Here is a 16,968-nt window from a genome sequence, read left to right as displayed (position 1 = left end):
AATACCATGGTCATTGAACCAGGTTTTGGTTCTTTTGGCAGTGTGGGCAGGTGCAAATCCTGCTGGAAAATGAAGGAAGCATGAAGTGCTCTGGAAATGTCCTGGTAGACGGCTGCGTTGACTCTGGATTTAATAAAGCACAGTGGACCAAAGTCCTCTTTTCTGATGAGAGCAAATTTTGCATCTCATTTGGAAACCAAGGTCCCAGAGTCTGGAGGAAGAATGGAGAGGCACACAATCCAAGATGCTTGAAGTCCAGTGTGAAGTTTCCACAGTCTGTGTTGGTTTGGGGAGCCATGTCATCGGCTGGTGTTGGTCCACTCAACGCAGCCGTCCACCAGGACATTTCCAGAGCACTTCATGCTTCCTTCAGCAGACAAGCTTTATGGAGATGCTGACTTCATTTTCCAGCAGGATTTGCACCTGCCCACACTGCCAAAATAACCAAAACCTGGTTCAATGACCATGGAATTACTGTGTAATTACTGTGTGATTTCATGTAATATTCTAATTTTCTGGGATTTTGATTTCGTGGGTTTCATAAGCTGTAAACCATAATCATCAAAATTATAACAAATAAAGGCTTGAAATATCTCACTGTGCATGTAATGAGTCTATATAATATATTAGTTTCACCTGTTAAGTTGAATTCTTGAAATAAATCAACTTTTTGATGATATTCTAATTTTATGACCAGCACCTGTATATAACAAAACAACCCAAATAAATATGAATAATAAAAAGTTCAGAACTTTTATTGAAGCGATAAGATAAGCAGGTCTTTTATTTCAAAACATGTGGGCGTGTCAGTAAATAAACCCGGAAGTTCTCTACGTTCTCTTTCATCGAGGCATTTGACGCGTGTAACCAAAGCAGTGAGACGACTCACCCACTGTCATTTCTGTAGCTTTTTTGCCGTGTTTTTGCACTTGGATTTAAAATGCCTCTTAATTTTGAGTTATGCCCCGGTCGCATGATCGGAGGAAACAACCCGTGTTTCATTATTGCAGAAATCGGACAGAATCATCAGGGAGACATTGAAATCGCTAAGAAAATGATCAAGATGGTTAAGGTAAGTGTGTATTTGTATTATCAACATCGATATAGTACATTTGTATTAATGGCTGTAAGCCTGGAAATTAAAATAATTGTTTCGGGAATTGTTTAGTTAGTGTTTGCAATAGTTTTTAAACGTAATTCGCAGCAGTCAGTGTGACAGTCAGTGCACGACAGTTGTTCAGGCTGCTTAACGTTAATCTGACACTGGGCATACAACACTTGGGGAAATGATCATTCAGAATGCATCATCTCAAAACACTTCCTCACACTTTGGAAGTTTGTCGTAGAGTAGTTTAAGCCATAACTCTACATATAAAGCAGTTTAATAATCATCATACTATCTTTTACACATTATACAGGTGCTATAACATTTCTGATATTGATTTTAGTTTCTTTTCCGAAAGATACATTCTGTAAATTCCATTCATAATGGAATTATTGAATGCAAAAAAATAAAATAAATTGAAACAATACACCATATTATCAGAAATAGTTATTTTTAGATTGTACTGGTCACTTATGGTTGACTTTTCTTATGTATAAAACCTTTTTTTTTTCTGTCATCTTTACATTTAAGGTGTCGTTGTTTTACTTTTCTGATATTATTTTAAAGTTTGTAAACTATTATTCCTCCTCTACTAGGACTGCGGGGCGGACTGTGCGAAGTTTCAGAAGAGTGAGCTGGAGTATAAGTTCAACAAGAAAGCGCTGGAGCGGCCGTACACCTCCAAACATTCCTGGGGGAAAACATACGGAGAGCACAAGCGCCACCTGGAGTTCAGTCATGAGCAGTACAGAGAGCTGCAGCGGTACGCCAGAGAACTGGGCATCTTCTTCACTGCGTCAGGAATGGACGAGGTGAGCCCAGAACGCATGCGCAAATTATTTTCATATGTTTGTTTTTTGGCTTTAGGCTTACTGTTATGGCAAGCCGTTTTAGCTTAAATTGTACCCAGCGTTACTCGTCGTAATTGCATTTTTACTAGTAAGAATTAAATTTGAGAGCTCTACAATTCAATTCTTACTAGCAATTACAATTAGAGAGCTCTCTAATTCAATTCTTACTAGTAAGAATTACATTTACAGAGCTCTCTAATTCAATTCTTACTAGTAACAATTCAATTGTAGAGCTCCGTAATTAAAAATGAATGGAAGTCAATGGAGACATATGACTAGTAAAAATTCATTTGTAGAGCTCTCTATGTTACTAGTAAGAATTGAATTAGAGAGCTCTGTAAATGTAATTCTTACTAGTAAGAATTGAATTAGAGAGCTCTGTAAATGTAATTCTTACTAGTAATAATTGAATTAGAGAGCTCTCTAATTGTAATTGCTACTAGTAAGAATTGAATTGTAGAGCTCTCAAATTTAATTCTTACTGGTAAAAATGCAATTACGACGAGTAACGCTGGGTACAATTTAAGCTAAAACGGCTTGCCATATACTGTTAGCTAGGAAATAAGACACGAGCCTGCCAAACTCATCAAATATTGATGTAATGAAATTCCAAAATGTCTTGTGTATTATTGTTACATCACGTTTGCCATGTTATGATCACATCTGCCCCTTACGTACGGTAGCGGTACCATGGTACTTTGATAGGCTATATATGGCACTAAACTATATTTGTATTCCACAGCATTTACTTAGTACTTAACAAGAATGCAATCACATGTCGAAAAAAAAAATGTTAATTGTAGTGTTTCTGTCTTTAAGATGGCTGTAGAATTCCTGCACGAGCTCAATGTGCCTTTTTTCAAAGTTGGATCTGGAGACACCAACAACTTCCCCTACCTCAAGAAAACTGCGCAAAAAGGTCTCCATAGTTTTTTCTTTATTTTCTATTTTAACAGGGACAATGGACAGTCAATGACTGCCCCAGAATTAGCCACAGAGCTACATTTCATCTGCAGACCCTGGGCAGGAAAGACTAAAACACATAACATAACTAAAACATTCATCAGCAATAACATATACAATACAAATTCACACCTAAAAAAGAAAGTACATTCCAAATAATATAGTACAAAACCATTACCCTATAATGAATTTTACATCTAAAAAAAAAAAAAACATGAGAAAGAAAAATAGAAAAGAAAAAAACTACAGAGATTAAATACAGGCTGTTCAATGATTACATGTTTGACTCATCTTTATCCATATTTTTAAATGTAACTTAAATTGTGCAGAAGTAGGACACGTCTGATATTGGTTGGTATATTATTCGTTATGTACTGCTTTTCCAGAAAAAGCTGAAAGATCAAAATCACTAACTCTAAAATGTGCTTCACAATCACCTCTTGATGAAACTCTTGTTTGTCTTGTGTTCTTAGCACACAAAGAGACATCTTCATTATAAACTGATATTATCACAAACAATCAATAAGATATATTGTAAAATTATAAAATTGCTACTATTTTACTAAATAAATAAAGTAGTAAAATTATTAAAATTTAAGGTCATAAAAAGTCTTATTTTTATTTATGAGGTCTTAAATTTTAGATGACACTTCGACTTCTAAATACTTAACCAAATTAAAACTAATTAGCGTTATATGAGTTTATTATGCTTTCTTTGCGGCTTTTATTTGATTGTAAACCACCCAATAATGTGTTATTGTTCTAATTTAATTTAATTTGAATGTTAGAATTTTACATAAATTTATTAGATGTATGCATCACTTTTTATTAAAAAAATGCCCGTATATAGGTAAAATGCCCTTGGAAATCAATTTAAGGTGGCAAATATTGCCCCTTAATACAAAAGTAAATTTCTGTCACTGATGTGAGCTGACCACCCCATAGAAAATGAATAATATGAATGTCTTTGTGAGTCAGCTGTCCACAACAGGCCTAAACCAGATGTGTGAAAAACACACTCCGCATTAGTGTTATCAACAAAAACCGAGATATAATTTTTTGTCAATATTGCACCCTTAATGTACAGTATTCCTTTTTATTTCTTTAAAAAGGTCTTAGAACCCCTTAAATTTGACTTTAAACAGCAACCCTGCCACACATATTTAAAAACTGCTTATATTAGATTGATAGTTTTATTCAGCTGATGCATTAAATTGATCAAAAGTTACAGTAAAAAGATTTATATGCTATTTCATGTATATTACATTTTCTCAATAATTATTATGAAACAAATGTAACTTCTGATGCTTGTGTGTGTGTTCAGGACGTCCTATGGTTGTATCCAGTGGGATGCAGTCCATGGAGACCATGCGGCGCGTTTACAAGACCGTGAAGGAACACAACCAAAACTTCTGTATCCTGCAGTGCACAAGCGCATATCCACTGGAACCTGAGGACGTCAACCTGCGGGTTATCATGGTAGAGAAACCAGCTCTATGTACTCTCAGAAATCCATTTTTACTCTCAGAAATCCGGGTCTGCATTTCATGACCTACCTGAGAGTTTAAAACCTTACATTATATAATTATATCATTCGCTAAATTAAACACTATATAATTAGGATTAGATAAATGAATCTTGCATAACCATAAAGTAAAATTATGTATTATTTCTGTAATTTTTTCCCCAACCTACAGGAATATCAAAAAGAATTTCCTGACATTCCCATTGGTTACTCAGGCCATGAAAGTGGGATCAGCATCACAGTGGGGGCAGTTGCATTGGGAGCAAAGGTCGTGGAGCGGCACGTGACCTTGGACAAGTCCTGGAAGGGCAGCGATCATGAGGCATCTCTGGTGCCGGAAGAGCTGGCGGAGCTGGTGCGATCCATCCGCACTGTGGAGAGAGCTTTGGGCACTGGGCTGAAACGCATGCTGCCCTGTGAGGTGCCATGCCATGATAAGGTACAATAAGAACCAGTTCGAATACATTCCCTTTTCATTTTATGTCTACATGTTAATTAGTGGCGTTAAGAGGCAAGCATAACTATTACTATTGCTCAGAATTGAATTATTTTATCATATTATTTTTTTAATAGTATTGACCTTAACAATTATGCTACTTCAGTGTCAATTTAGTATTAATTATTCACTATTATAATTTTTATTCATTTATTACTTTAATAATTTAGTTGTATTTTGTTATTTTTATTAAATATTCTATTTAGCTTTCATTTAATTTTATTTCAAGGTACACCATGTAACTTTTTTTTGTACAAAATTAACAAAATTCAATACATCATCAATAATTCTTCCAAGATGAGTTTTTGTCTAACTCTGATTCACTATGGTAAACCTGTTCTAAGTGTTTATTACACGGCTCTGTGGAATACTTGATTCTGATTGGTCAATTGCGCCATCCAGCGGTATGTTATTCCCAGATAACAACCGCTAAAAAACAGATAACGCAGGCTCATCCGGATTACTGAAGTCAGCAGCGCTAAACGCTTGCTAGGAACGTTTTTTTCTTCGTGGAAGTTTTGCATTTGGTGAGCTAATAAAATATTAAAACTCAGTCAAATCAATATTTTGTGTACAATTATTTAATTATGCCATCCAGTATCATGGACTCGCTCTCTCTTGTTTCATACAAACGCAGCTGCTGCCATTTTGTGACTATTGTTTTGTACACTGTTGGAAACAGGCACGATTTTAAAACAGTTTAATCTGAAATCAATATCTCTTATCTCCATAATTATTTATGTGGCGAAATGCTGTGTAATAAGTGGTATGACTGTACCGTATCTCTCAAATGTCCGTCTAGTTTGAACTTGCCGCGCCGGCAAATGCTCTCTCCGTGGAGGCTTTGCATTTAAAGAACTAATAAAATATTTAAACTCAGATCAATATTTCGTGTCTAATTATTTACTTATGGCCTTGTAATAAGCGGAATAATGTACATCCAGCCGGTTGTTATCTCAGAATGATGACGGAAAACCTGACGGATGGTTTTCGCGAGAAGTTGTGTACATGCGTCACTCGCCCGTGTGTGTCTCATCACATCTGTAAATAGAGAAAAGTTGCTCTGGCTACTTTGACGGGTGTATGGTGTGGTTGTCTCAGAGGTTAGTTGTCACAAACGAGTGAGAAAAGGTTGACACTGAGCATGCTAAATCTCGAACCTCCGGAGAATCACCCGTTTTAAACAAACATTGGCTTGGCTTTTCAGAGATGTCGAGAACTGAGGGATTTGAAATGTTGTAAAAGCAAAGTGGAGATGGTGTTTTTATTACTCAACAGTTGAGTAAGGTATTTTATTGAACGATAAATTGCCATATATAGCTCTCTAACAGAGTTCATTGCAAAGCATTATCTACTGTGAAGGGTCATTTCATTATGGGTTGTAACTCTGGAGTTTATTTTCAAGGAAGTACCATGTCTATTAATGGGTAATGGGTAAAGCTACTGTAACGTCTTCAGCCAGTCAGCTTGAGATCCTTTCCATCTAAACTGGTTGTATCTCTTAAGCCTAGTAGAGAATGTTTTATGAGCAGTAGGATAATCTCTCTCTCTTTTTTTAGTTATGAGAAAGAACCATATTCATCCGCACAGTCACACAGAGCCGAAAAGTTACATAGTGTACCTTTCAGTAATTTTAGTACTTTTAGTACAACTTATTTTATTTTAGTTTCTGTTTCTAACTTATTTCATTTTTAATTTGACGGTTTTCATTAAAATATTTTATCTCCGATTTATTTCAATTAACAAAAACTGTTTTAAAGTTTTTTTCTTAGTTTTATTTCTTGATAACTAACAGCACTTTGTTACACATATGATGCCTCAAATCATTTGACTTGTTGAGGAAATGTGTGCTATAGCGCTCTCTCTGTCTCTGTGTTATTTTTCACATTCCTCTTGACCCCCTACTCCAACTCCATCAGTTTTTTACAACTCCATTCTCTTTCCTTCTAATGTTGCATTCCTGGTCTTGCCCCATTTCCTCCTGTCTTAACTTTTCTTCCGTTTTACCATCAAATAAATCTGTTTGTCTGTTTGCTACCCATATGCCTCCTTTCATTCTTAACTTTGCTTCCTCTGAAATGTGTTTTTTTTTTTTTTTTACGTCAGTGGGATGTTATGTTATGTTTTGAACAGCACAACCACATTGTCTTCAAGTATTCTGCTCTGTCAGAACATTCCTGTAATTCTTCTTCTCCATCTTTCTCTCATTTCTAGCTCGGGAAGTCTGTGGTTGCAAAGACCGCCATCCCGAAAGGTACAGAACTAACCCTTGACATGCTGGCTGTGAAAGTAGCTGAACCCAAGGGTGTAGCTCCAGAAGACATCTTCCAGCTGGTGGGGAAGAAAGTTACGATAGATTTCGAGGAGGACGAGAGCATCACTGAGGATGCAGTCGACAACTATAGCAAAAAAGCCAAAGCTTGAGGAAAACTGTCTCTGCATGTGATTCTTGATCAGACTGGAAAGAAATTTAAGTTTCAGCCAAAATAAAATGCATTATACAAGAAGTTAAAATGGCTCTATGTTTGTCTGTCAGGCAGACAAAGACAGATGCAACAATACAACAAATGCTGTATATGTGTATACCATCAGACCCATTTTTTTGTTTATATGGGTTATTATTTGCCAAATATTGTTGAATAAATAAACAATAAAATGGAAACATGGAAATCTGTCTCATTTTGAAGACCAATTTAATTGGACATTTGCCATGGTACTACTACCATGGTTCTTTTTTGGATATATTCCATTGTAGTACCACAGTTGTCTTGGTGTACTATTTACATACCATGGTACATGAATATGGTATTAATTTAGCAGGATAATGCCACATTTAAATATATTTTAGCCCAAAATGACACACCCATCTTATCAATTGACCTTAAAGATCCAGCTTGAGTCTATCTTTGAGGGACACTACACTGTCAGTTTTTCCATGATAAAGCCTTTTTATATTCATTAGACTGATACGTATGCAATCCCATTTTGCTGCAACGCCCTATCAGGGCACGCTGTTGGTCACGGGATTCGCACAGCCACGGTTTAGTCATTTCATTGGTCGTCGACTTAACTCCTCGTCATTTGTATGGGCAGTAGACCCGTCAATCAAAAATACACAACTCTAATTGGCTGAGCTTCGTTTCTTTCGGGTCCGTTCACTCGTAAGCACCTCCCCCGCTGACATTGGAGTCGTCGACGAGGAAGACAGTAGAGTGATTTGTGTTTTTCAGTTGCTCTCACTCTAAACACATTAAGCGAGCCATGGACGATTTTGATATGCTCAGTGCCCCCCAAGGAAGCGCAGGAAACGGTGTGGGGGCAGACGAGGACCCGGCGGCAGCATTTCTGGCCCAGCAAGAGAGTGAGATCGCGGGCATCGAGAATGACGAGGGCTTCAGCATCCTGGACAGCGGAGATGTGCCTTCATCCCTGAGCCAAGACCAGGACGGTGTGTTTACACGACAGGTCTTTTACACGAGATAGACAAAAAAAAAAAAAAAAAGAATAATAATAATAAAAAATAAAAATCATTATAATCTTATAACCGACTGTTTTACTGGCTCGTTAGCCAGCTAGCCTTCATTCAGAGCTCTATATGTATATGAAGTAACGGAGTGTGTGTGTGTAAATAATACGTGCTTCGCTGTTTATATTAGACAACACTGCCAAAGATGCATCCAAATACGTTAGCCGTTTACATGTTCTAATGGTTTATACTTGTAGTTAAAAGAAGCAGGAAAATGGCGTTGTCTGTTGGTACCTCAGCTCTTTATGAGACTCCCTTTAGTGGACCTCGCAACGGTTTAATCGTAATTTTATTTGGCTTTAAGATATATATAAAATTTCCTTTATGAGACACATATGTATCGCTTTTTGTCTAGATTGATTACTCTAGTAGTGCTGATTGAATCAATCAGCGAAATTCCAGTCCTTTTAACGCGGTTTATATTATACAATGACCTTTAGACTGAAGGCTGTGTGTGTGTGTGTGTGTGTGTGTTCAGTTCCTTTAGTCTTTATACTGGAGTGAGATCTGGTTATATGACAGGACCACTGCTGTGTCTCGAAATCTATTGAGATGCCTATTTAGGCAGCATTTTAGGCCATCAAAGACGCCTTCGAATGTTTAGAAGTAAAAATAAAAACGCTTGAACGTTCGAACGCATCGTGTTCCACGAAAACGAGTGATTCCAACGCTCATGTCCAGAAATGTTCGAAAGCGACTATAAATGGCCAGAAATGCGCCTCTGCCATGTTCATAAATGCTTGATTCGAGCGCACCTGTACTGTTAGAAATATTCGATGCGAATTGCCTATAACGGTCATAAATTCATTCCAACTCGCATATGATGACCAAAAAGGTTTGTTTGGAAGATTCAAAACTGTCTCTAATGCCCAAGAATAAACTGTTCTGAACTCTGAAGTGAAGCAAAAAATAAAAATGAATGCATTTGTACTGCAATACCTAAAAATGTTTCAAACGCACATGTGATGCCCAAAGTTACATTTACGCGTTTTGTAGATGCCTTTATCCAGTACGACTTGCGTTGAATTCAAGGTATAGGCTACATTTTATTAGTCCATGCCCTCAAAATTAGTTCAAAATGATCTATTTAGGTAGGCAGCTCGCTAGGCTCCAAGACATAGATTTCCATCACACGGATCTTAAAGCTGAATGAATCTCCAGAGCTACCTAAACTATAATTGTACCTTTTCTAATTAAATTGAATCCATACAATGACTGAAATTAGTATATTTTGGAGGCCTTAGGTTAGTAAACACCATGTTCTATGGTTAAAAAATCAGTATACATTTTGAAATGAAATGTGCCGTTTTGGTCTTAATGTAGTTTAATTCCAGTAAGGAGAATATTACCAGTCAGCTGAAGTGTCTGGAATTCCATTTTTTACTTGCCGTTGGCTTGAATGTTTCTCTGGCCGAAAGGTTTGAATAAATGATGATGGGGATGTAGTTTCGCTGGCACAAAGGCGCAATCTGACTTTAGGTCTAGGATGACTGAAGACAACAGTCTTGGAAGCACAGTGCATTGCAGTGTGCAGAAAATCAGTCAGGCCTGCATACTTTCTGTTCATAAAAACTTGGGTTAAAAATTGACTTGCATGTGTTAAATATTTTGTCTCTTATTACTGCTTGTGTGTTAACGTAAGCATTGCTTAAGGAAAATGTTCAAGTGATCGAATCACTTCTAGTGAAGAGAGGTTGCATAATGTTTTTCACTGACTCAGGAAAGAAGTCAGCAAAACCAGAGACCTAGGCAAGAGGAAAACTGTATCCTGTCCATGAATTCAACACTAAAGCTTTGTTAGGGACAACACATTATTGCAGATTAACTGTTCCTTAAATACTATTTTATTTGGCCGTGATATCCTAAGTAACTTACATTGCACTCAATTATACATCCCCAACCCCCCCCCCCAATTCATGCATTCCCTGGGAATTGAACACATGACCGTGGCATTGTTAGTGCCATGCTCTACTGCTTGAGCTACAGGAAGGCTAAACAGCCTTGCAAGGCATTTCACTCAACAACTATACTGAGGATAATTAATACAGACAAACTGTATGAAATGCATGAAAAATTGACTAGACTGTTTTAACTCATCCATGTTTTTTTCTTTCTTTTATCTTGGCAGGAGCAGTGAATGGAGATTTGCATGGGGTAAGACCTTGAAGACTTCTTGCCTGTATTCCATTAAACTCAGTCACAATCTGTTAATATTATGACATTTGATTTAGAGTTGTCTCTTGCATGTTTTTTTATATAGCCGCATTTTCACTGCAAAGACTGTGTTGGGTTATGTGTGGATGGACATGTGCAGATGATAGGAAATAAGACGTGCAGTCTGCATTACAACAGAACAAAAGACTAAATCTAAATCTAGACTTGCTTTAAACTTTTGATTCCTTTCAAGCACTGCTTCTAAATAGCTGAAAGCTGATGTGTGTATATTTGTATAACCACTATAAAGCCCAGTTTCATATTTGATGCATGAATTTCTAAGGCTTCTAAATGATCTGAAATATCTGTTGTAGACAATCTATTACATGCCTTCTGCTCTCTGATTGATAGTTCATACTTTTTTACTAAGTGAAATGCCTTTTAGTATAATTGTTAAAATGTACATCTTCAGTTTGTGGTACGTGTCTTTTGCTGTGAAATCTTTAATGATTTTTATAAAGTAAATGTACAGTTACTTTTATATGGTTAGTAATATTTCAAGATTAACATTTACTGGACTGAACTAATTTTTTTTTTAGAGAAATCATGTTTAAAAGTAAATATGAAGTATGATGCAATAAGCTTTTGGAGGTTTATTTGTATGTCTTCATAATTTATGTTTGTGATCTTTATATGTATATGATCAAAACTACAAAGCTTTGATCATAAAACTAACATATTGGGAGACATAGTGACATCTGATTTTCATATGCATTTCATATGTAATTCATCTGCTTTACTTTTATAAAAATATGATTTACATTACAGTCTATCAAAATGTCATCTTACTTTTTGGCCATTTTAATATCACCAAATTGCATAGTTTTGCCCAATTTTGGCCTCTGAAATTTTTAAATGTATATTGTATATAAATACAATACATTAAACACACTTGCAGTTTAATTCTTACTTGTTTAATACGCCAGGCTTTACTGGGTTAAATTAGCCTGTGAGCTGGATAGTGAAGGCCTGTTTTACCAGTCACTCATATTTAAAAAAATATATATATTTTCAATTCAAATATATGCAATAATTGATTTAATATAATTGACAAATCACTGATCCAAACTAAAGGAGCTGATGCACTAAAGAAGTGTATCAACTAAATGGTGTACTGTGATTTGTATGGTTCTTTGCCGTGTGTGTTTTGTAGGAGAGCAATGGTCCTTCAGACGTGTATGCGGCCATATCCAGTGTGGATCGGTTGCAGGCCGAGCCGGAGAGCTTGAGGAAGTGGAGAGAGGAGCAGCGCGAGAGGCTGGAGGAGCTTGGTAACTTGAGCAGAGATGTAGATGTTATTCTTAAGATATTGAAACATTTCATCTATGGCTGACTGATATTCCTCTGCTGTTTTTCAGACGCTAACTCACGCACGCAGGAGGTGGAGTGGAAGGAGAAAGCAAAGCTGGAGCTGGAGGAGTGGCACCTCAGGCAGAACGAGCAGCTGGAGAAGACCAAAGTGAACAACAGGTACACGACACTGTTCGAGCAGCTGAAGTCTAGAAGTGAGCCCTTTTGCTGTCTGGTTACAAAAGCACTAGAAAGTGCACGGCCCCTCCATCGTACTCGACAGCAAGGTGTATGCTGGGTCACAGTGTATTCATATCTCATACAGATTTAAAATAACATGAGAGTGAATAAAGGATTCATGATCATTTTTGAGTGAACTATTCATATTTAAACCAGCGTAGTGGTAACCATTTTGTTATTTTGCGGTGCTAATAATGTGAGAACAGTGAAGAGGCAGATTTGAGATTCTGACCTTGAATGATCATGTGATTGTGGACATTTCTGTGTTTTGGTCACATGATCATGCCTGGTCCAGTCTGAAAAAGATGCTATATCTATGATTGGCACCAGATGTTGTATTCAGCTATTAGAATAAAATAAGGAGTTCCTTGTAAAGCTCTTTCTGCTTCAGGGAAGCATCTGAATGAACTTTACAGTTAGACGTGCTGAATAAGATTCAATCCAATTTTGTATTAAAAAGAACGCTAGTGAGTCAAAAGTACAATTTTCTATTTTAGTTTCAAGTGCATATGTTTTGTGCTTCCCCATTCAGTCCTAGAGAAAGTTTCAAGTATGTTTTGGTACAAATAAAAATGACTTCGTCTTAAACCTCTTTCTGTATATCTGTCCTCATTCCTTAGAATGTGAAATCGTTCTCTTAATTCCTTATTTATTTGTCCTGTTTGTCTCTGTCTTTCTCTCTTGTGTGGTGTGTTGTCCACTTTTTTTGTACTTGGCCTGGTGTTAACACTGGTATGGTAACACTGCAGTGTGTTTTGACTCTGTATGAGTGTTATTTTTCTCCTTTTTACCACTCTCTCTGTTCTCTCCTGCTTCGCTGCTCTCCTCTGGGACTCCCAGGGTGCTGGATGAGGATTTCTACAAACAACCCTTCGCTGATCTGATTGGTTATGTGTATGTTGCTAAACTAACATCCTTTCTTTTCACATGCATTTCTCATTAACTCATTTTCCTGCATCTCATCTTTTTTCATAACCTGTTACTCTTACTCATTTCTAACCAAATACTTAGTTAACTTCATATTTAAAACCAGGGTGATTTAGTTTTTGTCAAAGACTAATTTGACAAATAAGTCTGCACATTATGCATGTTGTCCATCCCCCCCCCCCCCCCCCCATTATGGTTAAGTTACATAGCAGATTTTATATCTGTCTTACCCACTAAGTCATTTCTTATTTGTCTTTTTTTATTATTTTTATTTAGTTATTTTTTCATGGTCATTTATAAAAAGTATGAAAACCCATTTTTTTCTCATGTTTGTGTCATGCATTTGTCATAGTGTCTGCACTTTGTTTACATTCAAGATATGATGTCTAAACATTTGTATAAATTGTGAGATTATTTAATGTTATTTTTTTGTCTAACATTTATTATTAATTGAGATTTATTGATTTATACTAGCACAATTTAGTGCAGTAGTAGTGTATCTGTAATACAGCAATAGTGACTTTCTAAGCAACTACGTCTCTGGCTCGTATCAAAGCCAACCCATAGTAAGCCAGCCAGTAGTGTAATTGCTAAAAATATAAATGTACTTATTTTGCTTATAGATTATTATTTTTTAATGTGTTGCCAAATTTGGCAGGATAAAGCAATGATTTCTAAATCTTATTGTCTTTGGATTTGCATATTTTTCCTTTATTCTTAAAGGTGCACTAGGTCATTTCTTTCAGTGCAATTTATAGAAATGTATGTATTAAATATAATATTATCTATATACAGAAACATAGCTGCTTTTATTTTGGCCACATTTTCTCTTTCAATTGATTTGCATGCTAACTTTAACCAATTCTGTTAATCTTCCTTTGGTTGGTCAGTCTCAAAACGGTCAAATATTGAGTGATTACATTTTTTTTAGTTTAAACCAAGACTTGGTGCACCTTTATCCCATGGCTGGTGTTTTCGGCTGGACACCTAGTTGCTTCCGTTAGATGGAGTATTGTAGAGTACGGTGTGTCTAGGTTGAGCAAAGCTGTCCCAGGCTAGAACTGTAACTGTCCTCTTAGTTCTGCAGCCCTCATATTCATCATGGACCTCTTACTGCTTCTGCCTATTCTGCAGAGCTATTGTAAACATTAGCTGCTTTTCTTTTGCTTGGTAAATGTCTCTCAACTGAAGCGCCAGTTGAGATCGCCGACCGCCGCAAGCGGCGCGTACATCAATGACGGCTGCAAGCTAAGCGCACATAGAAGCACTCCTATGATGACTTGGGTTTTGAACAGTGCATGCCTGCTTTGGTCATCTGCATAAATCTCATTTCTTTTGGTTTTCTATATATCTGACTTGTGATCTGTTTCTCCTTGTTTTTCTTTTCTCTATGCACCTTTAAGCACTCACATTAACCATCCTTGCTACCGCCTAGACCAGTTAAGTAAAAAAAAAAAAAAGCAAAAGAAAAATAAAGACAAGAAAACCAAATATGCTCAGGGAACAAACACCACTTATTGCAAAGTTATACACCAATGAATTGCTGTCTTTATTATCAACATGTTTCTGCTAAAGTTAAGATTCTAGATGTCCTTTTGTGGTGATGTGTTGGTGCACTAGTCCTGTACGTTGATGTAGTTGATTGTGACCGTGATTTACCTCATTGGCTTTCATACCCATTTTGCTGTGTATACTGTGTGATAGTGGAGAGGCTAATGCAACTCTACTGGACTGAGTCCACGGCAGCGGAAAGGGTTGGTAACGGGCCGGGAGGAAACGGGAATAGTCGAATATGGTCTCAAAAAGCTCTCCGAAGATTTTTGTTAAGAGCTCTTTAGCGTTTGGCTTGCCAGAAACTTGGTTTAGTTGCCCCATGCTCAGCAGAAGGCCCCGCTTTTGGTCACTGCCAACGCATGGCACGTTCAGCCTTTGCACAAAGATTTACTGGTTAAAATAAGCTAATCGGCCTGTCAATCGCTGCGTTGAAGGTTTATTAGCGTACATGATTCCTTGACATTCTTCTGACCACCAAGAGATGAGGAATGTCCCACAATACAAGGACTTTCAAAGTACAACAAATTGTTTTAACCAACTGAATCACTGCAAAATTTGACTGTGGCTGTTCTGGAACCTTTTCCTGCCTGTAAGATCAAGACTAGTTCTGGTAATGGTGGGTTGGGGGCATGATGCTCAAACTACCATCTGTTTTGGATGTGGTCACCTGAAGAATGTCTCTTTATGAATGTATTGTTGGATGGAAATAACCATTGTTTTTCACCTAGACGCAGAGCTGCTTTGGTACACTTGCCTCTGACCTCCTAACAAAGCACCTTGCAAAACATTTCAACCATTTTTTTAGAAGCACCTTTTGGTGATCAAGGTTTCAAAACCTATGTTGAGTTTGCGTAGTCATTTGTCAACTACAAATGATGGAAACATTTCTTAGCAGCCAATTAGATATCACAGTTCTCAAGGCATCACGGAGGTCTGCGGTTGTGTGCTTAAGCGGGACGTGTCTGAGAGTGTTTTCCGGTTTCTGTCCGAAGCTGATTGTGGTTTCTCGTCGGCAGGGCGGCTGAGGAAGCCATGGTGTCGGAGCTTGATGAGAACAGCCCTGGCACAGAATGGGAGCGTGTGGCGCGCCTTTGTGATTTCAATCCCAAGTCCAGCAAGCAGGCCAAGGACGTCTCCCGCATGCGCTCAGTCCTCATCTCCCTGAAACAGACCCCTCTCGTCCGCTAAGCTCCGCCCCTGGAGACCTCAAAACCACAAGTCCCAGCAGCCATTGGGTTTCACGACATTGATTCCTTTGTGGTCCCATCCTAATGGCTTGGAGCTCAATTTCCATATATAAATGATCTATATTATATTATTACATAATATGATATAGGTATATCTATATATTCCATCTATAAATATATACATATATATAACAATGTTCAGATTGTTTTTATTTTTGGTGTCTATTTTAAGGACCAAACTTCATGTTAATTTTTCCATGTAGACACAGTGTGTGGCATTGAGACACTATCTATGCATTGCCTTCCTAAGATGTTTCGGGAATATAGTACTAATTGTCTTGTGTATGTTGTATACAGATGGTGGATCTATCCTGTGTGTGTGTAACTATGTACATAAAGACCGGTCCTCTACACTTCATTGTAAGATTATGGCAAATGTTGTTGATGAACAGAGCTGTGCCCCAGTAAATGTCACCTCATGTTGTCCATTCTGTTTCAGTATGATTAAACACATTTGAAATGTTAAGTGTTTGTGTTATTTGGGTGGGGGAAAATGATTACCATTGTACTTACCTAAAAGTTTGCCAAATTGCCAAAATTCTGGTGTATTTAGTGCAATTTACACAATTTAATGGATTCAATTAATAATTCTAAATCTAAATATTTTGTAGGGATGAAATAAATATTAACGGGTCATGGAATTATTAAATTAATTCAGGTTTGGATTGAATTACGCTTAAATCATGGTTACTATACCACAACACATTATTCAAATGTTTTATTTTCAAGACAGTTGTCAGGTTTTTGTACTTAAAACGCTCTTGTGTGCTGACATACTTTTAACATTTTCACCTCGGTACTGAGAAATGTATGGCCACAAAATATCGCAATGATAAACTTTTGTAATGACTTACTGTAGTTTCTCATGAGATGAGTTTATACAGCATTTTTAATGAGAAATGATATTTGTGGCTGTGAGAATTTTTTGAAAGTGTTTGATTTGATTTTTTTTTCTAAATTTTAATATAGTAACTCGAAAGTTTCTTAATGACTTACATAATTTTTTTTTACTCAACTGGTGGAAACAGGA

The 16,968-nt window shown here is 36.9% G+C and overlaps 2 protein-coding genes across 4 annotated transcripts; both read left to right on the top strand.

The window, feature by feature from the left end:
• Window positions 1-825: 825 nt before the first annotated feature.
• nansa (N-acetylneuraminic acid synthase a) lies at window positions 826-7,614 on the top strand. Its single transcript, XM_079864569.1, has 6 exons — window positions 826-1,072; window positions 1,702-1,917; window positions 2,776-2,875; window positions 4,244-4,398; window positions 4,617-4,883; window positions 7,155-7,614. Exons 1-6 carry the CDS (start codon window positions 941-943, stop codon window positions 7,362-7,364), a joined length of 1,080 nt encoding a protein of 359 aa, XP_079720695.1. The 5' UTR covers window positions 826-940; the 3' UTR covers window positions 7,365-7,614.
• A 505-nt stretch (window positions 7,615-8,119) lies between these two features.
• On the top strand, window positions 8,120-16,404 carry clta (clathrin, light chain A). 3 transcript variants are annotated; one of them, XM_079857057.1, is made up of 7 exons: window positions 8,120-8,388; window positions 10,595-10,620; window positions 11,834-11,951; window positions 12,039-12,150; window positions 13,051-13,104; window positions 14,541-14,576; window positions 15,708-16,404. In XM_079857057.1, exons 1-7 carry the CDS (start codon window positions 8,202-8,204, stop codon window positions 15,877-15,879), a joined length of 705 nt encoding a protein of 234 aa, XP_079713183.1. In that variant the 5' UTR covers window positions 8,120-8,201; the 3' UTR covers window positions 15,880-16,404. The 3 variants fall into 3 exon arrangements, with proteins under 3 accessions (XP_079713183.1, XP_079713184.1, XP_079713185.1); XM_079857058.1 differs by lacking the exon at window positions 14,541-14,576 and having other exon boundaries at window positions 15,708-15,978; XM_079857059.1 differs by lacking the exons at window positions 13,051-13,104; window positions 14,541-14,576 and having other exon boundaries at window positions 8,126-8,388.
• The last annotated feature ends 564 nt before the right edge of the window (window positions 16,405-16,968 follow it).

The sequence above is a fragment of the Squalius cephalus genome (genome assembly GCF_949319135.1).
Source record: "Squalius cephalus genome assembly, chromosome: 2".
NCBI classification, from domain to species: Eukaryota; Metazoa; Chordata; class Actinopteri; order Cypriniformes; family Leuciscidae; genus Squalius; species Squalius cephalus.
The sequence above is the reverse complement of the archived record's forward strand: the minus strand, read 5'-3'. Positions and strand labels throughout refer to the sequence as shown.